The sequence below is a fragment of the Leuresthes tenuis genome, unplaced genomic scaffold, assembly GCF_036924035.1.
Source record: "Leuresthes tenuis unplaced genomic scaffold, fLeuTen1.0.hap1 SCAF_10, whole genome shotgun sequence".
Lineage (NCBI taxonomy): Eukaryota > Metazoa > Chordata > Actinopteri > Atheriniformes > Atherinopsidae > Leuresthes > Leuresthes tenuis.
In genome coordinates, this window is record NW_027325364.1 from 16,322,885 (window position 1) to 16,348,375 (window position 25,491).

Below are 25,491 nucleotides of genomic sequence, written 5' to 3' on the forward strand. Positions count from 1 at the left end.
AGGGACATTATCTGTCATAATCTGAATCTCTGAGTAATGGGATTATAGTTCCATTTTCCATAATTATCCTGGAATGAGACAAAATAAGAGGCTAATATGCACTGATAGAATCAATGTTATGTAAGGCACTCATACTTCTAAAATGCACTTTTTTCTAAAGCTTGAAATTTTTCATTTTCTCTGAAAAAGTTGGTACACGTTAAAAAATGTCTCTAACTGAAGACATAACCACACTGTACACTCATTTAATCATCCAGCCAAACATTACCAACTTTCATACATGGCAGAGGAACTCTACAACAACTATTCTGTTTCGCCTTGGCAGGTACAAGGCGGTGGAGCGGCTTGCTGCGGAGGAGTTTGAGCGAGAGCGGCCCAGAGTGCCGACAAGAGGCCGGACGGAGATCACGTTGTGTTTGAGTCCAACGCCCGCCAGCCGATCGGCATCCCGCTGCGCCACACCCTCATCCATCATCTCGCAGGAAGATGCCGTCACCACTGCAAACGACGTTCTGGGTAAAAGTGTTTCCCTGTTTTTATTTATCTGTAGTGCCCGAGAGCTGGAAGAGACGTTACCAGCAGTCGGCTCACCTGTCCCACGCTACTGAGCGTTATTATTCAGAATAACTCGAAAAAGCTTAAACAGATCAAAATCTTGAAATTAAAAAGTTGAGGGATATTGTAGGATATCAAGTGTGGAATTGGCTCAGTGAGGATTTGATTTAACAGTTTCAGTGACCAAAATAATTGGTGGTAATCAGAAAAGATTTATTCCTTTAATATTACCCTAATTTATATTTTTAAAAGGGATTTCTTTAGTGACTCGCAAAGACAGGATTGAAAAGCGGATTTGTGTATCAGTCAGAATGGTGACATATTTAAAGGAACTTCTTTGTTTTCTTTTTTTTCCCAGAAACGGAACACGTTTCAGATCCGCACCTTATCCCACTGGCCAGAACCAAAAGTCCAGCACCAGAGTTACCGGCTTCAGAAGCTTCCCAGGAGCCTCCCTCTGAACCAGACGAGCAGCACACTGAGACAGACCAACCCGAAGGGACGGAGGGTATTGCGGAGATTCAGTCTGATGAGAATGTAGCAGCGGAGCATGGGTCGGATGCACAGTCGGAAAAGGAGAAAGAAGAGACGCAGGAGCAGAAGCTTAAGGAGCAGGAGCAGGAGCAGATAATGGATAAGGCAGCAGTTGAGGAGACAGAGGTGGAGGAGCCAGATGTGGGAGTGGAGCTAGAGGAGGAATCTGAGAAAGTGCAGCCGACAGAAAGGGATGTAGAAGACGGTGTGTTGTTGAGTGAAAAGGAGAGACAGAATGAGGAGGTGAATGAAAAGGACAACTGCTCTGCCTCCAGCATCTCGTCCACCAGTAGCACTCTGGAGAGAGAAGAGCGGGAGGAGAAACTCACCAGTGACGTTGAAGCAGGTACATTAACGCTGGTTTAATTCACTTGTTTTGTGAACAACTGCCTGTGTTGCTTTCAATTTCAAATTTGTTTTCTGATATCAACAGGCCACTGGACTAAAGAGGCAGATGTGAACGACCAGAGCAAGAAAATCCTCAATAGTAAGCGTTTCATGTTGGACATGCTTTACGCTCAGAAGACGTCAGAAGAGCTTGATGAGAGTGTAGAAGAAGCAGAGAAGGAAAAATCTAAGTGTGAGAAGGAGACAGAAATGAGTGACTCTGTGGCCAGTTTGGCCAGCAGGATCTCCACTCTGGAGGCAAACAGGCAGGCCCGGGAAGAAAATGTGAAAAAAATGGAGATGGGACACCTGGACAACCAGGGCAGTGTCCGAGCAGTGGCGGAGAAGTTTGGAGATTTAGTCAAGGGTTTGACATCCCCACTTGAGATGGAGGCCTTTAGAGAGCAGCAGCAGCAAACTGACAAATCATCAACTGCTGCCTTGTCTGGTTTACCCCCGAAGAAAGAGTCTGACCACATCTGGGATCAGCTGATGGCCGCACCCAGGGAGCTGCGGATCAAAGAGATGGACTTTACCGACCTTAAAGAAGATGATGATGTGGACATTTTAGATACGGACAATGTGGTGGGGTCACGTGACCTGATACCACCCATTCCCCCTCTGCCTAGCAGCCCTGCCCTCCCACCACCCCCACCCCTGTTTGGTTGCCCCCCGCCTCCTCCCATTCTTGGCAAAATGATGCCCCCACCTCCTCCGTTCATGGCTCCTTTTCCGCCGCCCTCCCCTCAGCTAAATCGAGGGGAAGTGCCTCTATTCCAGAAAAAGAAGAAGACCATCCGCCTCTTCTGGAACGAGGTGCGGCCTGTGGATTGGCAGTGTAAGAGTCATAAATTCTGCAAGGAGTCCCTGTGGTCCAAACTGGAGCCAATTAAAGTGGACACATCCAAACTGGAGCAGCTGTTTGAGTCCAAATCCAAGGAGCTGCCTGTCACAAAGGTAACTAGCAGATGTACTCCGGCAACCAGGGGCGCAGGTTTCATTTGCAAATTAGGGGGTATGGTGCATGTGGGGGCCACAGAAACTTTAGTTTCTGTATTCTAGTGATGTTTGGTGCCCTTGTTGGTGCCTTTTCAGTATCAACTTAAGGTGGAAATGCATTTCTTTACAGAATAAAACAGAAGCAGTGACACCTCTATCCATTGTTACTTTAATGTTACATGATTCTAAATTGGGTCAGCCTTCAACAATTTCATTACTTCAGCGATAAACAGGAAGGTGTTTGCTGTAACGAAAGTCAATTTGAAATGGTTTAGATTTAGTTTTTTCAGAATACAGTTCGAACAGCTGGAACTGCACCAAAAGTCAAAACGATGTTACAGGATTCATATTTTTTTATTTCTGCAATACTTTATGTGTTGGATGACAGACTCGATGAGCATGTAACATTGAGTTGTACACATTTCTGGAAATATGGTATGCTGTTTTTTTCTTTGTCAGAGGGAGTCTGTTGCTCCAACATGCCCATCAAAGGTGCTCGATTGGATTAAAATCCAGTGGCATACTTGATTAAGTCATCATTTCCTACTAGTTTTTGTCGCGTGCTCTGGATCTTTAGCATGCTGCGATATTCCTTCTCTCCCAAATCTCTGCAGACTGAGGGATAAGAAGCTTTACTCATTACCACAGGGGAAACCGATTCACCACCAGTCCAGAGCAAACGATCACAGCACAGACATTATACATAACATGAAAAAAAGAGTAGTATCCCAATGTTGGGGTGGCATTTTCTCAGTAGCCGGTATAGACGGTTGTGGCGCTGTGTTGACGTTAGTTATCTGTGGAGCATCGAGGCATCACCAGTCTCTCATGAAAAGAGCCACATTGTTTTGTTAAAAACATCTAAGAGCCAAGGTTCCTGGAAAAGTCTAGACATAATCCAGTCACATTGTCAGCCAGTATTTTGGTAAATTACTGAGATGAATGTGCCATCTATAAATGCCATTCACACCTTTTAAGCTCATGTAGTTTAATACCAATACACTTTCTAAATCATAATATCAGCAAACAAGAAGACTGGAAATGTTTTTTTGTTTTTTTCTTACATCTTTGAACCATGGAAAACTGCCTCCAGCACATATATAATCTCACCCGCTGATGTTATTTTGCATCTCATAGAAAGCAGCAGTTGATGGCAAACGACAAGAAATCATCGTCCTGGATTCGAAGCGAAGCAACGCTATAAACATCGGATTAACTGTCTTACCTCCTCCCCGCACAATCAAGACAGCTATTCTCAACTTTGATGAGTATGCACTAAACAAGGAAGGCATTGAGGTAAGCTTTTTAAAAGGATTTTCTCTTAAGACGCATCTAAAATAGTACCGCAGAGCTATCTGCTGCCCGTCTCTCAAAGAAGATTCATTCAAACTCACTGTCAAATGAGAGATGAAGATCAGATTACTTTGACATTTCCGAGCTGTTTTCTTGTAATTAATGATGTTGATATTAAAGGTTATTTTCAGCTCGCTTTAAAAACCTAGAAACCTAAAAAAGGTGAACATCTAAAAGACTCGACATTTGCAAGCGGCAGTAAATGCTGCATTCCTTCATTATATAACCTGAACTTTTCAAAGCTTCTACCTGAGTTTATTTTTAAGCTGAGAGAAGTATTCCTCTTCTTTTTTTTTTTTTTTCCCCCTCTCTCGAGGTATTTTCAGTGCGAAAACAAAACCGAGGTTGAAAGTTCAGGTGTCACAGAAATTTGTGGGATACCTTGAAACAACTTAGATAAACAGAGCTAGAAATATCCCAGTCAATAGGTTTCCAGTATCTCCTCTGGGATCTACTGCTTGACATATCATGTAAAGATTCTGCACAGAAAGAAATGACTCAATATGTTTGATGTACGATCCCTCTGGGACAGTTTTTATTTATTTATTTGTTTGTTTTAACCTTCCCTAATCTCTCCTTTCTCTTAGAAAATTCTCACGATGATCCCTACAGAGGAAGAGAAGCAGAGGATCCAGGAGGCTCAGCTGGTCAACCCTGACATTCCTCTGGGCAGTGCCGAGCAGTTCCTGCTCACCCTCTCCTCCATCACAGAGCTGTCTGCTCGCCTGCAGCTGTGGGCGTTCAAGATGGACTATGAGCTTATTGAGAAGGTCAGACACATTCCTGTTCCTTCTAATCGCACATCGCACTTTGAGCAGTTACATAAGTACTTTTCTTCTTTCTTTTTTTTTTGTTTCTTTAACATTTTTGGAAGTACACTCCTTTGGTTTCTCCCACTTCTTATATCTGAAGATTGACGGTATATATATATATATGCTCTAGTAAATATAAAGTGACAGCCAGACAGGAAACAAACTGAGCCAAGCACCAACCGAAATGAACTCTAAATCTCAGCAGCTGCTGTGTTATGCTGCTAGCCTCAGTCATGCGCAACTGGCTAAACTTATAGTCCCAGGCCTTTCTGTGGCTATCGGACTCTGGAGCCACAATAAGCAACCGGCAGCACCAGTTCCCAATATTTGTGCATTTCTCTATCAGTGAACTTACTAAAATATAACCATATAAGCAAAAATGTGATTTTTATTTATTTTATCATTTTTTTCCCGCTCTTTTAGGAAGTAGCAGAGCCACTGCAGGACCTGAAGGAAGGAATGGACCAATTAGAGAAAAATAAGACCCTCAGACACATCCTGACCACACTGCTGGCCATTGGTAACTTCCTCAATGGCTCGAATGTGAGTAAACCACAACACACGATTGGCTTATACGTTCCTCTTTTTTCGTCTTTTCTCCTTCCATGCTTTCAACTCACTTCCTGTATTTTCTCAAAGGCCTCACTTCCTATAACCCTCCTGACAGAATCTTACGTTTGGCACAGACAACACTGGACTCTGTTGTTGTAAAAGAATGTGCTGCCCGACTGCAGCAGACTGTCCTCCTGCTGTAGAAATACCTGCCACAGCTTCTGTTGAGTCTGGCTCTTTGTTGAGGAGTAAAATAGGAGGGAAGTGGTGTAATTTCTGGAAGTTCATGGTCATCCGGATGTGTGTGTGTGTGTGTGAACTCTCGTCTCTGTGTTTTTGTAACAGAGGTTTTCTGTGTTTCTTGTGACCTTGTGTGTGTGTGTGTGTGTGTGTCTGTACATTTGAGTGAACCTCTGGGATATGAGACCCAAACATCCAAAAGGGAAACATAAGTCATCAACATCAAAACAAGTAGTTCCCGTAAATAATGGCTGCATTTATATTTTGCAGTAAGCCATTTAAACCTGGCAGAAGAACAAGGCAGATTCTGTTAGGATTATGTCTTTCATGATGCGTTCTGGCTTTTTTAGCTTTGCTGTGGTGAGAAGATTTATCGGCCGGGCCTGAAGTAGATCGTGGTTTCTGATAATCACAGTCTAATGGATCAACATATCTGCTCAGCACACTCCATTGAGCCCCTTTTTCTGACTGTGCCAGAAAGGAAATTCACTGCAATTTGCCGCTCAAGCAGGGGCTCTAGGATTTGATCATTTCACTGAGTTGTTTCCGACCAAGTTCTCCGTGTGTTCCTGTGCTTTTACGGATCTGTAGGCAAAAGGCTTTGAGTTGAGTTACTTGGAGAAAGTCCCGGAGGTGAAGGACACGGTTCACAAGCAGTCCTTGCTGCACCACGCCTGCTCCATCGTGGTGGAGAAGTTTCCAGACAGCACTGATCTCTACTCTGAGATAGGAGCCATCACCCGCCTGACCAAGGTTGGAAGCTCAATTAGCATCACCACATTTGTTTTAGTTACCTTTAAAGGATTATTTCAGTGTTGTTGGGGTTTTTTTCCACTTAAGAAAAGAATCCCTTTTAAGTTTAATGCCCCGCCAGCTGAGGAGAGCCTTCAACAGTCTGATATTGTTCTCAGGTGGATTTTGACCAGCTTCAAGACAATCTGGCCCAGATGGAGCGAAGGTGCAAAGCATCATGGGATCACCTCAAAGTCATCGCGAAACACGAGATGAAACCGGCATTAAAACAAAAACTGTCTGACTTCCTCAAAGACTGCGCAGAGAGGATTATAATTCTCAAAATTGTACATAGAAGAATTATCAACAGGTATGAGCCATGTTTACATGTTCGCGTGCTGTGTAGCCATCAGAACACCTGATGAAGCAAAGGTTCGACTTTTGCTTCTGTCAAACGAACATCTGAGCGGTGACGTGTCGTGTTTTTCTACACATCTGCAGGTTTCATGCCTTTTTGCTGTTCCTGGGGCATCCGATTTATGCAGTGCGTGAGGTCAGAATACATCGCTTTAGCAAGATCCTGAGTGAATTTGCCCTGGAGTATCGCACAACAAGAGAGCGCGTGCTGCAGCAGAAACAGAAGAGGGCCAGCCACAGAGAGAGGAACAAGACCAGGGGGAAAATGATAACAGATGTAAGTGGTCTTCAGCATATACACTTTCTTCATTTCCCAATCATGGTCTTTGTTTAGTTTGTACATTCTCAGTTCCATGAAGCTGTATTAACAATCCCTAGACTCTGGTTATATCCTTAATCTGGTTAGATTACCAAATGTGGCCATTTCTGACAGGCACAGCTTACATTTCTAATGACATCAGCATAGTTCCTCTGTATTCCCATGTATAGGTTACCGTAACAACAATCAGTGAGTTGTTTTGAGTGTATCCCATTCTGTAGCTGCAGCAGACTCAGAAAGGCCAGAGCAAACACCTCACCGTGTGATTAAAAATCATTTGAACCCTAGAGAGTCGGCTGCTCAGAGCAGACTCCTCAGTGGGCCCAGGCAGGGGCCTCTCCTTCTTCAAAGGGACCCTAATTCAATCACTGTGTGAAAATTCAAACCTTGGGACGTCCCTGAAGGAGAAATAACAAGGGCCACACTCGTTTAGGGGTGTTCAGTCCAATATGCTCTTCTGTTCTTCGGCTGACGCACAGATTCACGATATCTGGCAAAAAGTAGAGAAAAACTCACACGTTTCAATTTCTAAAGGAATGGTTGGACAGCATTTTCAAAAATTCTCTTTTCCCATTTTTTGCTGTGGTATATATCTCTCTTACATTTTCTGTCAAAGTGATACAACACACAGTTAGGGTAGGTTAGCAAAAAGGGAGCAAAATGCAAATACTTAAAAAGCTCCCTTTGGGATTGTAGGAGACGATAGTGACAGAAAAGAAATATCTAATATGAATAAATCGCTCTGTGAGAAAGTGTTCCACGAAGCCAAGGACCAGATGTGCCGAAAGCCTCCACGCACATTCAAGTCTGACACTTGAAGGTCTCCTGTTGTCATGTAACTGTTTATTTCTGTCATCTTTGTCACTATATTATAGATTTAATTTGTTAGGAAGGTTTGTTAATAATCCTTATTTCTCTTCTACCTTTAAGACTTAAGTGTTCACCGCCATCACCGGATTCAGAAAAAAAATCATTATAATAATAATAATAATGATAAATATTTTGCTATCATATCATGTTTGGTTGTCATCAGTGTGAGTGATATTATCCTGACATGTTCAAGCGTGTGAAGTGACCGAGATTCACTGAATGCAGTATAATGACATCAGTTTAGTCTCTGAAAAGATAACGGACACAGTCTCCTGCTCCTGAGGCATCGATCACCCTTTTCAGGAGACAACAAATTATTCAGAAAGAGAATTCTCCAGTCGCAGCCACTGGCTCGTGGATCAGAGCAGACCCTAAACAACGGCTGATATTCTTTCTTCCTGTTTTGGCTGACGCTGAGCTAACTGGCTCTTCTGGGTCCGGCTTTTGGGATTTTATAAAACAATTGGACGAACTATTCTTTTAAAGCGTACAGTGCAAATCTAGAATAACGTGCCCACACCCATGGTGTTTTTTTTTGTTTTTTTTTCCCCACCCTTTTTATTTCACTTCTGTAGAGCGAGGATGACAATGATAGTGAGGTAGGATTACTTTTCTGTGCAACCGTGTGCATGTGTGACCTCTGAGTGGGAACTAACATTTCCGCACATGTGACAAACGTCATTGGAAACAATAGCCATTGTATTTAGGAGGCTTAACAAAGGGTGAGTCGTTTGTGAGATTGACGAGGTTCCGTGTGTGGCCACACATGAATGAGGGAGCTCATCTCTGGTGACAAAGGACGAAATTAGAGGTGGCTGCATGATGATGGCAGGAGTGTTGAGTGAATCTAACTCGGAGAAGTTACAGATGCCTCCAGGAAGAAATGAATGGACCTCACAATTCTTGACCCAGGCATGCTGAAGTGCTGCAAGAAACAGTCACAAATACGAGGGGATGCCAAAAGTTTGTCTCATAAACACGTGTGGATTCTTACAAAATGACTAACTGTTCTTATTTTAGCCCTGAAAGTGCTGTATCACTAGTTAACATTAACCTGCTTGAGAAGATTGATATTTAAAGCTTGAAACTGCCGGAGCATGAAGCTGAGTGTCTCTGCCTCCTGCTGCTAATGCGATCTCATGCGCTGCAATCCTGTAACCTTCGCAGAGTGGTAAATTTGGCGGCGCCCCGTCAGACGCACAGGAGAGCCAGCCTCAGGGTATCCAGTACGCTGAAGATGCAGCAGAGCACGAGAACATGAAGGCCATTCTGAAAAGTAACTCGCAGGGAGGAGAGAGCGGGACGTCCACGGTGCCGGGCCTTCGTACTCGCACCAGAGCCAGCATTACCAGAGGTCAGTCTCAGACACGTGCTGTTCTGTTACAGCCCCTTGCAGGGTTTCTCACATTAATATCAGTATCAGCATTCAGGGTGCTGAGATCTGAGATGCTCCGGGAGCGTCTCATGAGCCGTGTGCTCCAGTTGTATCCAGGCTGCAAAACTGAATCAACAGAATCCCCCACTCTGTCACGAGAGCTGTCCTATGAAGAAAAATTCCAATTTCCTCATACTTTTTTCTGACTCAACATCAGTTTGATGATATCCTGGCAGTTGTTAGGGAACATCAGTAAAGAACACACTTCAGTGACTCCATCAGCACCAAAGATCACTTGGGTGTGTGTTGCAGGTCATTTCCAGCTTAGTATCACGTTAATCTTGCATTTATCAGAGGGAGCCGGTAGGCCAATTTAAGGTTCTTTTGGTGGAAAAGGGATTCCTACACCATCAATTAGCTCCCATAAAAGCTAGAAACTACAAACAGAACATTAAGAAAGCACGTGGCTCAGCTTTTATCTGTTCTCGCTTTCACGGTGTGAAGCCCAGCCCAGAGCTGTCCATCTTTCAAAACCATGGTGGTGAGAACATGGCGCTGGCTGGAATTTTTGTATCACTCGCTCCAAAAGTGATCCCAACAATCTATTCTATCTCTACAGTTCAGTCATGCGGTGGACTCCACCCTCCACTTTAACTGGAACATTAAAATCATCGACGTAACCACGATAGTGGTCGTTGTAATTATTTTTCTTCCCATTTTTGCGTATTAGCTTAACTTGAGACTCCCCGTCTCTAATCTGCCCTGCAACACAATGTTTCCGTTGTCTTTGTAATCATTTCAGCCTCCTGTTTTCTTAGGGCGCGCCGCCCCCTGGTCTTCTGCCAGTGACGACCCTGTGAACTGCACAGATGACACAGCCGATGAGATCATGGAGAGGATCGTTAGGTCGGCCACTCAGGGCCCCAGCCAGCGGGCGCAGCCTCGAGAGAGGAGGCGATCCCGAGCCAACCGCAAATCATGTTAGCTTTTAAGTATTATCTGTCGTTTGGTTTTGCACGTTGCGCTTGTGAAAAAAACCCTCCGCTTATCGCAGCGTTTCCCCTCTCTTTCTCGACTGCACAGTGAGGAGGACACTGAAGAACGGTCTGACTACGGAGGAGGCGAACGCTCTGGGCTTGCCCAGTAGTTCAGAGATGCAGGTGTGAGCTGGATCCGGATCCTGCTGGACGTTAACGTCTGTGGGCCCTTTCACTGCCTCCCACCAAACCCAAACTGGAAACCTGCGTACTCCACTCTGGCTTGGCACTAAACCACCTCCAGCTGTGATGAGTTGACCTCATCTTTTATGTGTTCGGTTTACGTACCGTAGGCTTGTGCACAAGTGCTTCCTAAAGAGAGAGGATACAAGTCTGAACACGATTTTAACCATGAACCGGCGGGCAAGACAAAGAGCACTGCATTCAAACCACTAAGCTTGGCTGTTGCTGGATGAACGGAGACAATCTGCTTTTTGCAAGGCTTTCTTACAGTCATTCTCCAACAGTGACTTTGCATACACGCGTCCACAAAGTTTGGGTTGTTTTTTTTTTTTCTTTTTTTTGGTTTTAATGTGTATTAGGCCGGGGCATCAAAACAGTAGGCAGTGCACGTGCTTCTATCTTAAACCCCCGTAGCCATGACTGGATCCAGAGGAGCCAGACATGCGGTGCAGACCCTGAACCTTCCAATGACTGTTTGCTGGGGTTCAGCATCGGCCCTGCAGCTTTAGTAGCAAACTGAGCTGAGAGACATTTCATCTATTGAATAGATGGCTTTGTGCAGAGGATTATTCTATTATATTACTACTGTGGTAGTTTTTGTGTTTCATTTTAGCTCAAGAAGGTGCTCCATTAAGAAACAATTGCACTGGATGTAAACGTCGGGTTTCAATGAATTGTGAGATCCTTGACACTGATGAACCACTCTCGACATCGTAACCTAAAAATATACTCGACTATTAACCAGCAATTCAACAGTAGCACAGTTTTTACATGATTAATCAACGTTGACACATTCAAGGCAGACGTGCGTTAGTTTGCAGGCGAAGAAGCAATTTGACCGTGTGGATATTCTCAAAAAAAGATGGTAGGGAGGCGTAGCGTTCAGTTACTGTAGGTTTAAATGGTGACGCCGCTTGTTCCACACCAAAGCTCATCACTTTTACGATGTTTAGCCTCAGCAAATGCAGACAGCTGCATGATCTGATCCACTGTCACTCAAAGAGGAAGGCGGGCACGGCGGTCACAGGTGAGCAACTTTCAGAGTTTTGCTTTGTGGAAACTATGAGCTGCACATTTCAGAGTGCCTTGCAGAGACACTTATTTATTAAGACGTTTTCAGGGACATGTAATCACAAATTGTTGCTGCAGGTGCGCGGTCCGCGAGGCGGCGAGAGGGACGGCCTTTCAGTGGAGACCATTCATGAGCTGTGATTTATCTTCAGTGTTTTAAAATTTTCTCAGAAAAGAGTTTTTTTTTTCTTTTCTTTTTTTCTTTCCATGTTTGTGTTTTGGATCAATGAAGACAGCTTTTCAGTATTTATGACGACTTAGGGATCGGTTATGCACATTAGCTGTGAGGTCTAGAGAGATGGGCCTGGTTTGTTTGCAGCTCAGCAGGCATCACCGGAGGGGGGGGGGGACCTTTTTCCCCACACTGATCAACTTGGGAAGACCTCGACTGAACTAACCTCCTCCATCCATTCGGTTTTAGCATCGCTCGCTCGGCAGAGTTTCATCGTGACGCCATTCAAGAGAAATAAGTGACTCCATCGCTGAAGCTCCATTAAATGACACCAGCACTGCATTCTTTAAGCGTTCACTGCAAATGATTCAGCACCTTAGACTCAATATGTGTAGCATCCCACTTAGAACTGAAGGTACACCGATTGTATCGATGACTCAACATGTTTAAAGCAATACAGGGAAATGCTGTGTGTCACGACAGTTTCTTCATTTTCTTTGCTTTTCTTTTGGCTCCACGTGTGGGAGGAAAAGTGAATTATAGATTAAGAGCAGTGTTATTCTAAATATATTTAAGAACACGAAGCCATGCGTGGTTTAAGTTGAAATAGAAACTTCTGCTCGATGCAAAGGGAGCTGTAGGGTTCATGAGCACTTTTGTTCAACCTTTATACTTCACACTGTAGAGGTGACAAAATGCAGTGAAATGTGCAGTGATCACATTTACCAGCTAGTCCAGCGTGTGTCCCTTAGAAGCCTTTGATTTCATTGCACTCACCATTTTACTTTTAATTTAACATTAGCAGATAACACGTTGCTGCCTGTGCCATATCTTTCATTTAGAAACCAGTGCTGTACAACCAAGGCTTCATCGCATCTATGCCCACGGCAAACACTATGTAACAGATACAATAAAAAGGCTAATTCAAAGACTTTTCGACCATCTTTTAATCGTCTTTCAGTCGTGTTGGTTCTTCACAAAAAAAGAACAAAGGGAAAAAAAAAAAAAAAAAAAAAAAGTCACCTCTCCATCTGGGGCTTGTTTCATGTGACACTTTGGGAGCAAGAAAAAGCAAGTAAAACTTAGGAGTCTTTATTTTTTTTTTTTGTTTGAGTCCACACAACCCATGCTTCAAGTCGCTTAATTTTTCAAGAGCTCAGAGGTCGCCAAAAACACGGCTCATCTGGTGTTTCCACGTGGCCGTCGCACACGGACCTCGTTTTGGTCTCGTTTAAAGACGGGGGGGGGGGGGATGTTTGTGGATCTAAACGTGATTACGGTTTGCTTTTCAATAAACTGCAGAAACATGATGATGAACAAGACGGCTACCTACAAAACAAGACAGAATAGTAGGAAATACAACTGAGCATCAAAACAAAAACAAAAAAAAAAAGCACAAAAAATATAATTTAGCTGAAACAGTCTCAGCAAATCCAGTGCAACCCAAGACACATTCTGCTTCATACTAGCTGAAAACTAAAAAAACAAGGGCACATATTAAGAATTATATAATTTGTCATTTCCTGATCAGAATTCATATTTACCAATGTACATTTTCCCTGAACAATATTTTTTTTTGCACAGTACCTTAGAATTGTATAGATAAATTACAAATTGAAGTATTCCCTTTCCACTGGACATGATTTCCTCTGGAAAACCCCTGAATAACCGACAGGCCTATGCAGATTTACACTTTTTATATTGCTACATTTCTTCTTTTTTTTTTTTTAGACAAAAGATTAACAAAGGAGTTCTCGTTTTTTTGTTTTGCATATATTCTTAGGTTTTTTTTTGTGGTTTGTCGTGCAAATGCACCAATAAAATGTCAGAATTATCTCAGAAATAGCACCAAAAGGCAAACTCTTGACCGCTCAGGTCAGGTGTTTGTTTAAAACATGTTTTTCCCCGTACAGTCTAATCATCAACCACAAAAGTGATTAGAGTTGGGGTTTTTTGTTTGTTTTTTTTCTAATGGAAAATAAGGAGATACTAACAATATATATGAGACATATAAAGCTGATCCACAATCAACACAGACGAGTCGGGTCGGACAGTTTGGATCTGTCGTCTAGCTCGGGGGGGTTTTGCATTCTGGCAAGTAAACTCGGGGCTACTGTTGGTCACAGCTCCCAGGGACCGTTACTCTAATGCACTTTTAGATGTGGCTTGAATTAAAGTGTACACACATATATATATACACATGTGTAGATATATATATGAAGAAAAAAAAATTGCATCGTTAATGCATGCTCATAATTCAGGTTGCCTTCTTTCTTTCTTTTTTTTTCAATTTAAAGAAAAAAGAAGCTTCGGGGATGGGTTTAGTCGGTGAAACAACTGAATCTTCAAGTTTCGATATCTTAAAAATTTCATATAAAAATGAGTACCCAAATTATAGCTCCTGTGAGAGAAATAGGTGTTTGCATTTTTTTTTTTCTTTAAAAATACTTGTGTTTCATTATAGTTACTCATGAAGTTATGACAACACGTAGCACCAGCTTGTAGGTCATGCCAAGCCTTGGGGGGTTTGGTCTAAAGAGCAAATCTGTGCTGCACTAAAGTGTAACGCAGACAGCGGTGAGACAAACTGACGAATCTTAAAAGAACTTAAAGTGCCACTCTAGTCCCACGCCCGCCTCCCAGACTCCAGCTATCTAAACCACAGTATGCGTTTCCTATCTAAGACAACTGATGGGGAGCTTCAAGCATTTCCATGAGGAAAGTGTCAATAGGTGTGTCACCGATCAGCTTGAAGAAAAAGAGATGCTCCAAGCACTTCAAGCCGATGGATCGCAGTGCTGGCAGCCGAAGGAGGAGTTTGGCAAATCTGTGAGGATGCAGAAGAAGAGATTTATGTTGGTTGATGCCAAACAAAAGAGAAGCAGGCGACGGTGTGCAGCAGCTGAGAACCTTTACCTTCCCTGCTGCTCTGGATACTTCTGTTTGCAGTAAGCTTCCAATGATGCATAGACCTTTTCTCTGAGGAGCTCCACCTCACCTGTGTTAGAGAGCCCTTTAGCATCTGGCGGGGAAAAAGAAATGCAGAAATCATTTCAAATCGCCAACAATATACAAGACTTTGAGAAAGTAATAATTCCTGCAGTGTCAAGTACCTGGGTTGAACAGAACGATGGCACGGAGGCAGCCCAGCTCTGTTTTGTCCATTTGCATATCTCTCATTTTGTTGACGAGTTCGGTGAGAACCCTGAATAATGACAGAGTTTTAGTTTCAATTGCAACACGAAATGCAACCAACTTCACAATCATTCATATTACAAAACTGTAATGTCAGTTCTATTACATGTCAACAGAAATAAATAAATGGGCATCAAGGGGAGCTTTACATTTATAAAACTTCCCTTGGCAAAGCAAATCTGTTTGGCATCAAAAGGTATTCAGACTACAATTCTGCTGCCATAATGCTGAACAGGACAAGGGGGGAAAAAAAGAAAGAAAGAAAAAATAATAATAATAAATAAATAAATACATACCTGTCAAATATGGCGCCGACTTCCACGCTCTGCACACTCTCCCTGCATTAGAGACCACACGGGGGGGAAAATGTTAAAACAAGTCGTTATGTTAGGTTGCAATTTCCGCTTGAGTGACCCGGAGACTTTTTGTCTATGGGTGTACCTATCGAAAATGGCTCCAACTCCGGCAGTGTGGGCACTGTCGCGCTGCAGCTCAGACGCCAGAAGAACTCCGTCCTTCAAAGGGATGGAGCGATGGGAGAACGAGGCGATCAGGAGCTCGTTCCATCCTGACGAGTTGAACACAACGGAGAAAACGGGAGAAAGTTACTTGTGATCACGTCATGAGATTCTTTTCCTACGCCGTCTGCAGGTCGTTTAAAATAAAATACAACTTGGCCAAACCACTGGGTTATTTACAACGTTGCATTTACATTTTGGTTAACTGGCTGTGTGAGACGGCATCACACTGAAAGTAACACGTGACCTTGTTGCTTTTCCAGGAGTCTGCTTTTATATCAGTGCAGAGTTCGGTCCCACTTTAACACAGCTGAACCGAGCCTTCCATCGGTCACGTGCTCTGAAAAGGTCATTTATGTCTACAGGCGGTTGTTGGTACCTGCACGCAGAAGGATGACCTGATCATCAAGAGGCAGTTCGGAGAAATGAGGGATTCTCTTTGCCCACTCCACTAAAGCAAACAGCTGTTTGTCTGCAGTCTGGCAGATGTTGGAAACAGTATCATGGGGCTGAAACAAAACAGAGAGGAATTTTTTTTTAAAAATCATGACTTCCTGATAGCTGATCAACAATAAATGCCACCCAGAGTTTTTCAATGTTATAGTTGAAAGCATATTTTTAACAACGGTATACCAGAAAGCGAGAAATATGGCTGACAGTGAATCTACCGACTGCAATGTTTCCACCACTCACAGAGTTTCCCGCAGAGCCTCCGTCGGTGTGAAGCTCAGTCTTCTGCTCCACGGCCATCTCTGCCTCCAAGATCTTTTCCACGGGCATCTCGTCGTTCACTCCGCCGGTGAACTCCAGCTCTCCCTCGCGCTCTCGGTTCCTCTGACGCTCCTCCTGGACCGCTGCAACAGACGAAGCACACGACAACGGGGGGAAAATGTAAACCCAAGAGTTCAGGAGGGGGTTCCCGTCCTGCTGCACTGAGAATGTTCATTTCAAATTCTGTCCTGTCGTGACAAAATGTTGTCGGTTACCATTAAAAAATAATAATAAAATCCTGACAATTTCATTAAAATTTGTCTTTATGTGACAAGAAAAGGGAAGATGAACTGTTAGGTATTTCTTTTTCATTTCTGTATATATTTATTCGACGGTATGGTCAGATTTAAAAAAGAAAAACGCACATTAGCCGTCCTCCCAGAGTTCTGGAGCTAAATCATCAATCGGGGAGAACTTGACTCGAGTCTCTGTTCCTCGGACGGGATGAGGTCAGAGTTTAAAGCGGTGCAAGCTGTTTTCACACCTGCGCCGCTGAACGTTTGTCCCAGAGAGGCCGCATGCGAGGACACAAACGTCGGCAACATCTGCTCCTGACTCGTTTGCAAAGAAGTCAGGAGTGAGCCCACGGAGGAATACGGTAAGGAATCCTCCAGAGTGCTCACTGCAGAAAAGGGAGAGCTCTCCTCGGGTCCTGAATCCTGCCCACACACTACACCGACGTTTCTATCAGTGAGAATTAGACCTGAAAGGTGTTGGACCAAATTCTCCACACATTTTTCAGTGTTTTGAGAAACGTATTCTACTTAAACGGAGATGAACAGTAGCGAGCTTCAGCACACCGTCTCGCTTTCTGCTGAATCTTTAGTTTCCAAAGTTGTGGTCTGACCGACGTTAATCGGGTAAATCGGAGGCTCAGAAAGTGGTTTCAGCGGACGCTTTGTAATGCAGAAAAAGAGTGTGGTGGCGGGTTAAGGCTATGTGCATGAGGATGTTGCTAAATTTTGGAGGAACACATGTGCATGCAAAGTTGAACATTGAAAAATGTACACTGTTTACACAGAATCAACGGACAGTTAATCCATTCAGACAACACATGTGTGCTTTTACCTTTCAAAGCACACAAAGAATTATTTCGAAATGCTGATGAACACCAGGGTCAATAAAGTCAACAAATTAAAGCTTTAATAGCTTCATAGGTTTCACCTCCCATTTTCATTTCATGATGATGATAGTCTGAGAAATAAAAGGCTTTTTAGAAATTTAGAAATCCTTTTAGAAATTAAACCTTGGGTCTGAATGGGTTAAAGGTGCATTCTTTCCCCCAGCCCAACTAAAATGAAAGCCTTTAGTGCTATCATCAGAAAACACCTTGTGAACAACTAAGGAGCCAACTTACAAGCAGCAAAACTTACAAAAAAAAAAATTCTTATATTCCGAATTCTCTTTAAAAATTCAGACCCTGTGTCACATCATCTGTAAATATCACCTGGAGATCAGACACTGCAGCCACGAGAAAGGTGATTAACTGGTGATGAAACAGAGTACACTGACGTGTGTGTGTGTGTGTGTGTGTGTCTCAACGCAGGACTTAATTTAGAGCGGCTTGGATCGTCTCGTAAAACCTGAAAGACACGCAGCGCATACTGTGTGCCTTTAAGATGCCTCAAGCTAACCCCGTGGCCTTCACTAAAATGTGAGCCATCACAATCTTAGCTGTGTTGACGTTCCGCCAATACACAAAGTTCGTCCATACTTTTACACACACTCAGCAAAGAGCTACCGCTGGCTGACAAAGCAGTCTATCATCACAAAGCAGTTTAGCACCCTCACTCTCCACGACTCTAGAGCACAAATTCACACATAAATGTCATCAACTTTACATTTCTACCACAACAGACTCGTTGTCTAAATGACATTAAAGTACAGTAACTTTAAGATTCATATGACGTACTCATCCATCCCTCATCTTTTCCATCTTCGTTTATCCCCTTTACATGTTTGATTGCTATTGAAAGATGGAGAAAGGGTAGAATTGAAGAGAGTGAAGGAAAAAGATGGAGAGGGGTTAGTTAGATAAACCGGCCCCAATACACCTGTCTCTGCTCTCTGACTTATCTTATCCAACATCCACTCTCACTTAAAAATATCATGCAAATCCAAAACTACTATAACTACTTCACTGACTGTGTTAATTGGCATAATTTAGTCCATTAAGTAATTCTAACACTACATACTTAACTCTTAGACGTAAAAAGCTCACATACATGTCACCTTGGTATAGCTGCATGTAGCACAACTTGCATCAACCCAAGTTCCTTTACCTTTTAAAAGCCAGATTGGGTCTTAACATGAACCTAAGACTTCTGTATGTTGCTTCTTTTTTTGCATACCTTCTCTCTTCATACCCATGGCCAGGCACTTCTGGTAGCGGCAGTACTGGCAGCGATTGCGCTGACGTTTGTCGACCAGGCACTCTTTGTTATCCCTGCAGGTGTAGCTCAGGTCTTTGCGCACAGTTCGCTTAAAGAAACCTTTGCAACCTTCGCAGCTGTACACGCCGTAGTGTTTGCCTGGAAAGTTGCGCAGATAAATAAGTTATAAGATGATCAAACACAAGACTGAATAAACTGCAAAGGCTGATAGACATTCTGCGTTCAAGCTAGCAACAATGAACGAGATCCTTTTTTGGTGAAAACGCTGACAAAATAAGTCTGCTAATGATGTTGTTGGACTCACCAGAGGAGCGGTCACCACAGATCACACACAGTCGTTTCTGAGACAGCATTATTCCCGGGCTGTGAGCTGGCATGGGCCTCAGGCCAAATGGAGGTTTGATATCTTCTGAGCTGCTTACTGAATGCATCCCTGATATGGGCGCTGAAGAGGAGATCTGTACACATGGTGAAACCAATCAAAATTAGGTAGCGCTATTGTTTCACGGTATGGATGATGAGATGGGAGATTTATCTGACAATTAAATAACTATGTGCACCAGAAGTCAATACGTACGATATGATGGCTACAAATTACCTGACTACTGCTGATGGGTCCAAATCCTAGAGAGGGTGAGACGACAGGGGAGCTAAGAGAGGGACTGATCACTGAAAAAGGAGAACCCAAGATGCTGGTAGGGCTGTTGGAGGCAGAGCTGTTAGGCTGTGAGGACATGGCTTGGAAGCTACCCACTGAAGAGAATGATGTCCTGTCTGAAGGATATCAATCTGAAAGACAAAACAGGATTTTATTAGCTATAAAAATTATTACTGACACACCTAGATTGAAACAAACTGTCTGTCTCAGCAGTAATTAGCTCTGACAGGGTGGTGCAAGTTGGGCTGAAACAAAGCCAGACTTTAACATTACCCGTCTAGGTGCTGAACCTGCCAAATGTCTCTATTCATACCAGTTCAAACTTGTCAGAGACTGGATTTTTTTTTTTTTTTTCAGATTTCCTCACATTTTCTAGATCAAATTAACAGCAGAAATAACAGTGGCAGCCATATAACAGTGAGGCTAGTTATTACATCTGTATTAATCTAATACATCAAAAACTGAAGTTAACAAAGCTGAACGTGTGAAAATAGCCACAGACGAGAAGTTCATTTAGCCAGACTAAAATAATTATTTCACGAACAAATATGTTGAGGACCTCAAGGATGTTTTGTAAAGGCTAGTCCTAAACCCATACATTTTACAATTCAACGACAACAAAACAGTCTCGTACTGTATGTTTTTGGGGGTTTGAGTTCGTGGCATTGAATCGTTGCTCAAACTTTATTACTGTACGTAAAACATAATTGTTACCATGATGCTAGTCGGTAACGTTAACTGTAACTAAACGTAACGTCTGCTAAATGTTGCTATAGATACGCAGCGAAATTACATTAACGCTGCACCGTAAAAGACGATAGTACGTAAACATTGGATGACAACCATATGTTCAAACGAAAGTTTTAGATACTGTTAACATTAACGCATCACATTACAGGCCGTTAAATATAAATAATGTCCTTGGTTGTTTTTACCAATTGCTAACTGGCTGCAAAACCCATGACGGCTTGCAAGACCGTGGCCAGACATTGTTAGCTAACATTAGCTTTGATTATCACACGTACGGCTTTCCTTCATGTTTACTGAAGTTACGGAAAACGTACACATACCCTCTTTGGCATCTAAAAACGCTTAATATTAAAGAGTCAGCCAACCAGTAAAATGATTTAACCTAACTACAGTAATATTTTCCAGCTAGCTAAGGTTAGCGTGTTAGCTTCAATGACGACTAGCGTTGCTAACGTAGCTAGCATTAGCCTGGTGTGCGGCTCAGGCTGGTAGCTCGAGGAAACTGTTGTTGACAAATTAGCTCATGGTCGCTTGAAGGTTAGAATTACGTACCAGACACACCCTCGACGCATTGTTGAAAACCACCTCACTTTAACTGTTGTAATCTGGACGAGGGAAAGACAACAGGCATCACAGTCAGATCCAGTTTACTTGAGTTTGACGCTGTTGTTGTTTACAGGCCATGATGGCTCAGTGCCACTCTCCACTTGAGGCCAAAATGTCTCATGGGACCACCCATAACAGTACTGTCATATGACACCTATGAGGTTCAGCTTGATTAATCCTGTGGAATATTGGCATTAAAATAAGCACCACCTAAATCTAAACTCACCTGTCCACTATATATTTATATCTATATACAGATATAGATATATATATAAAGAGAGATGCATTTTTGTGATAATTAAGAAAACGTCATTCCTAAAATAGTCCACAGAACATCAGGGGGTATATACAGAGTCGCTGATACACCCCCTAGCAGAAAAATACACTGCACACGTGAACGAACCCAAACTCAGTTCATACTAGATTAATGCAAGTATTTGAACGTTGTTGGGTGTTGGTATACTGAAGTAAACAGCAATAAATTCAAACAGAAATTATGTGTGGCCTGTGGGTAGCCTACTTGTGACACAATATGTCATCTGTGCAATTTCTTTTGGGGACAGCCACACCTACGTGAAGAAGAATGTTTTTTTGCCTTTGACCAGAGGAATATATTGCACAACTCCCTCTTGCACTACTGATTTTGCTAAGTGAAATTTTCCACGTTTTTTTTTTTTAACACACTTCTGATGTGTTTCTTTCCAAAGTTTAGAATAACTCACTCACTTGCAGTGTCAAAGAGTTTTAAAATAAGAGGGTTTTTTGTATCCACCGAACACAGATGTAATCTCTCTCTCACAGCATTTGCGTTGCATCTGAAAATGTGGAAACTTGTTCAGGTGTGTAGTGGGTAAACTTTTGTTAAGTATTAGGTCTGCAAACATATTTTGCCATAATTTGGTGAGCACAAAAAGCTTGTTGTCACTTTCATCCAACCTCATCACTTAAGGAGCTTGAAGACTGAATTAACATTGCAATCTGTTCATAGTACATGTCATCCATTTCGCCTGAAGATTTCCATAAAGTTGTTCACGCATAATAAAAGGTGTAGTTGTTGTCATATAAGCTTATCTTTGCAAACCAGGAAACCGTACGTAGAGAGAGAGAACACTGTACGTAGAGAGAGAGGAACTTGACAAACAACTTTGTTTCGGACACTTTTTAAGGAACTGTGTCATAACACGCCAGGTGGCATTCATACCAGACACATTTTACTGCTCTAACCTACTAGAACCTTACATCAGGAGCCGTAGCTGCCAGTATCTGAAGATTGTATTCAATTGTATCATATATGTTTGTTTGTTTTTTTCACTTATTCTTTTTGAAGTTTTTCATTGCTATGGATGAAAAAAGACTTGTCGCCATGAGAAGGACTTCAGCTCTACTCGTGATTGTTATCACTGGTTTGTACTACCCATTATTTTTCTGTTCCGTATTAGTTTACCTAATATCACATGTACCGACATGCACAGCTTTTTAGATACGTAATCAGCATTACTTTAAACTACAAGTGAATGTTTTTGTTACTGTTGTTGGCATTGAAATTTATGTGACAAAATACTTCACAGTGTTTTGTTCGTGCTCACTGGGATCTTCAGAGTTTCACTATATCAGTATGACAAAGACCTACGAAGAAGCAAAGACCTACTGCAGAGAGATGTACAATGATTTAGCAACAGTTCGCAGCTCAGAAGACATGACTGTATTGATCAGTGCAGCTCTGCAGTCTGCCAGAGCCTGGATAGGACTGGAGGCTGAAAATGTGTTGACATGGTATTGGTCTCAGTCTGATCAAAACACAAACTATTCTAACTGGAAAATAAAAAAAATAAAACCAAAAACAGACAAACAGGCATGTGCAGCTATGGATACAAGTGGAAAGTGGTTGTCTAATAAATGCACCAAAGAAAGAAGCTTTGTTTGTCATGGTAAGTGGAATGACCTTCAAATCACAAAAATATTTAAATACATTGCAGCGCCACATTGTTTACAGAGTTAAACTTTTCAGGTAAGGATGGTACCAGCCTTATTACTACGTGTAAAACGTGGAGGGATGCTCAGCATCACTGCAGGAACTTATCATCCGACCTTGTTACCATACACTCAACACAGAAGAATAACGCAGTTAAGAGCTTGATTAAGTCCAAAAAGGTGTGGATTGGCCTCTTCGGAGATCACTGGAAATGGTCAGATGGGAGTAAGTCATCATTCCGTTTCTGGAAACCCAATCAACCGAATAATCTTGAGCAACAGAAGTGTGTTGCTGCTATATTCAAAGATGAGGGGAAGTGGAATAACCTACAATGCCAAAACAAATTCAGTTTTTTTTGTCAAGGTGGTAAGTTGGTCTTCCTTATTTACAGTTTGTTGCCTATATCAGAAAATTGACCTAGTGAAATGTGTTCTAATTACATTGAACTATTTAGTATCATACACAAAATAAAGCAGAGCTCCCTTGTTTCCCCTGTAATTCTGCATGCCTGCTTTTGCAGCACAGAAATCCATTTCATCAAGCACCAGTTCACAAACTACACAGGAGAGCACTACATTATATCAGCTGACAACAACTCTCCCACACAATCCATCTCAAGGGGTCACTGTAACATCTCATGCGACTGTGGCTGCTACTAAAAACTCTGCTAACGCTACCACCCCAGCACCAACAGCTGCCAGTGAACTGACAACACAAAATACCACAGAATTTGTGTCGCATCCCACGAGCACAGAGTTCAGCAATGCAACTAAAGAAATGTCAACCGCGACAACAGCACAACTGACCCCAACAACTACAACCTCAACTCTAATGCCCACTGCCAACAGCCACAGTTTGCATCCAGGTATGTTTAAAATATTAAGTGCCAATATGATTTTTTTTGTTTTGTTTTCTCACAAAATATCAAATCAAACTTTCCATCTCTTTTTGTTTTCTTCCTGAAGTAAACCTGATACTTATCCAGAAAAACATGACGTGGCTTGAGGCTATGAGTTACTGCAGGGAGCACCATATAGACCTTGTCCACATTACCACCCAGTACATTCAGGACAAGGTGGCTGAAAAGGCGAGGAACGCCACTTCGCCCCACGTTTGGCTGGGCCTACGCTACACTTGTAACTTAAAATTTTGGTTTTGGATCCAGTCGACTTCTGGCTGCTACCAGAATTGGGCGCCAGGACATGGACCTAAAGGAGAAAACGAGTGTGGCGTCAGTGGTGCCATTGAAGCCACTGGGAGGCAGCAGTGGGTTGGCTTGCCTGAGAGACAGGAACTGAATTTCATCTGCTATGCTTGTGCTGAATAAGAGTGGAGATATCTAAAATGACTAAAGATGCTGAAGTTCCTCACTTTGTTGTATAAAACCTTAACATGTTTGTCCTATATTCACAGTTCATTCGCGGTAAAAATTTTGAGAATCCAAACAACCCAGGTGTATGTGACACATTAAGGTTGTTTCAGTGCTGACTCATGATATCGTGCAACCTTTGTTGAGATACAGCTGCTTCCTCTATTGTTGAGACTCATTTTCATCAGATATGAGAACATCATGTGGTGTGTGGGTGTGCACATTCACAGTCATGGGCAGCAAGAGCGACGTGAGAAAATTGATCTGCTCCGAGGCTTTTCACACGGGGTTAATATTTGCATGTTGACCCCCTGGACGGGACTCCAAGATTGTCCTTTTTAGACCACCGTGACCACTGTGTCCACAGACTGCCTGCTGCCCTTACTGACCCAGCCGTCTTCCTCAGTCCCTCAGCCGGCTTACAACACGGCTTACATACACTCGCCCTCCTGTCTGCACCTTTGAGGTATAAAAAGTACCTTTGAACCACGATAACAGAACACAATAAAGCATTTCATTACTGAGAACTGGATATAAATAATTTGTACTTGAAACACTAAACGGCATTCTGGTTATGAATGCAGCTATAACTGTTAACTGCAATAAGACAAATCCTTCTGTGTGTATTTGCACATGTTTCACAGCAAATACTTCCTTACTGTTTTTGTTGCTTTTTCTTAATGATTCATCATATCTGTGAAAAATGTATTTAATTGTCAGCTGGCTCATGTTAGAAACTATGCTCTCAGAAATAAAGAGACACTGTTGAAAATGACACGCTGTGCTTTCTACCGTAAATGAGCATAACTGCTGTGAGGTTAAAAACATGAGCAAGAAACAAACTGTGATATGAGGCAGATGGTGAGATATGGACGCAAACTACAGGCTGATGATAAAAATCATGCAAAAAAATTCAACTTTTCAATATCGTCAGACATTTTTACAAATATTCGGTTTGAGAAGATGAGTTCTCATCAGTAGTTCCGTCATTTATAGTTACGTGTTTGCATTGTGGGTTCACAATGTGACTGTAATCCACCGCTGCATTTTGATAAAGGTTCTGGACTGAAGTGAAGGTTTTGTCACTTATGAATTACTACGGGCCATTAGACAAGTGTGTCCTGGTTCAGTTTCTCCCTGATTCCACATTGGTCAGTGAGCCTCCCATCAGCTCAATGTTAACGTCCCATACGGTTCAGTCAATAAGTCCTGGGCTACTCCCTCCCCTCCTTTTCTCACCCTCATCTCCTCTTGTGTGCCGTCCAGCTGGCTCTGACCTCTGACCCCTCCACCCTCATTCCTGACCCCTGAGGACATTCCCACGCCACACCCTTTTGTGCACTTCTCAGCATGCAAACCCATTGGTCACTCCCTCTGAATTTTTAGAGATTATGGTGAAGCAGAATTCATCTGCAATGGGATCAGTGTAATGCAACCTAATTTGGCCTAAATCCCGATTCAAGTCTGAGATGCTTGAAAAGTCAAACGTATATCTGGGATAAATGCGTGTGAACAAATCACAAATAGAAAGAGAGAAAAAATATCACAAGCTGAATTTATGTTAAATCCCGTACAAATTTGACTTTGGATCTGTGTAAAGTACGAAATGTATGGATAAATGGAAGAACTGCAGAACTTTACATGTCTCTAC

The 25,491-nt window shown here is 42.5% G+C and overlaps 2 protein-coding genes and 1 long non-coding RNA gene across 6 annotated transcripts in view; 2 read left to right on the plus strand and 1 right to left on the minus strand.

The window, feature by feature from the left end:
- Positions 1–12,540, plus strand: part of fhod3b (formin homology 2 domain containing 3b) — an 87,952-nt gene extending 75,412 nt beyond the window's left edge. Inside the window, exons 15-27 of one of the 2 annotated variants that reach the window (XM_072394443.1) lie at positions 326–516; positions 914–1,435; positions 1,523–2,433; positions 3,613–3,771; positions 4,416–4,598; positions 5,064–5,183; positions 6,024–6,185; positions 6,344–6,534; positions 6,666–6,858; positions 8,346–8,369; positions 8,938–9,124; positions 9,964–10,125; positions 10,229–12,540. In XM_072394443.1, coding sequence (XP_072250544.1) covers positions 326–516; positions 914–1,435; positions 1,523–2,433; positions 3,613–3,771; positions 4,416–4,598; positions 5,064–5,183; positions 6,024–6,185; positions 6,344–6,534; positions 6,666–6,858; positions 8,346–8,369; positions 8,938–9,124; positions 9,964–10,125; positions 10,229–10,311 — 3,088 coding nt within the window. In that variant the 3' untranslated portion in view covers positions 10,312–12,540. The remainder of the gene's footprint in view (positions 1–325; positions 517–913; positions 1,436–1,522; positions 2,434–3,612; positions 3,772–4,415; positions 4,599–5,063; positions 5,184–6,023; positions 6,186–6,343; positions 6,535–6,665; positions 6,859–8,345; positions 8,370–8,937; positions 9,125–9,963; positions 10,126–10,228) is intronic. The other variant, XM_072394444.1, reaches the window with a different exon arrangement.
- Positions 12,541–12,699: 159 nt separating this feature from the next.
- Positions 12,700–20,617, minus strand: rxrbb (retinoid x receptor, beta b). Of its 3 annotated transcripts, none has more exons than XM_072394445.1 (12): positions 20,446–20,617; positions 19,084–19,274; positions 18,790–18,943; positions 18,444–18,623; positions 18,005–18,058; positions 16,015–16,175; positions 15,701–15,830; positions 15,245–15,371; positions 15,100–15,141; positions 14,722–14,813; positions 14,525–14,630; positions 12,700–14,435 (listed from the first exon to the last, which is right to left on the minus strand). In XM_072394445.1, exons 2-12 carry the CDS (start codon positions 19,219–19,221, stop codon positions 14,288–14,290), a joined length of 1,332 nt encoding a protein of 443 aa, XP_072250546.1. In that variant the 5' UTR covers positions 19,222–19,274; positions 20,446–20,617; the 3' UTR covers positions 12,700–14,287. The 3 variants fall into 3 exon arrangements, with proteins under 3 accessions (XP_072250546.1, XP_072250547.1, XP_072250548.1); XM_072394446.1 differs by lacking the exon at positions 20,446–20,617 and adding an exon at positions 20,214–20,383; XM_072394447.1 differs by lacking the exon at positions 18,005–18,058.
- Positions 20,618–23,263: 2,646 nt separating this feature from the next.
- Positions 23,264–24,615, plus strand: LOC140316566 (uncharacterized). The gene is made up of 2 exons (XR_011917332.1): positions 23,264–23,336; positions 23,437–24,615. It is a non-coding gene; the product is annotated as an uncharacterized lncRNA (long non-coding RNA).
- The last annotated feature ends 876 nt before the right edge of the window (positions 24,616–25,491 follow it).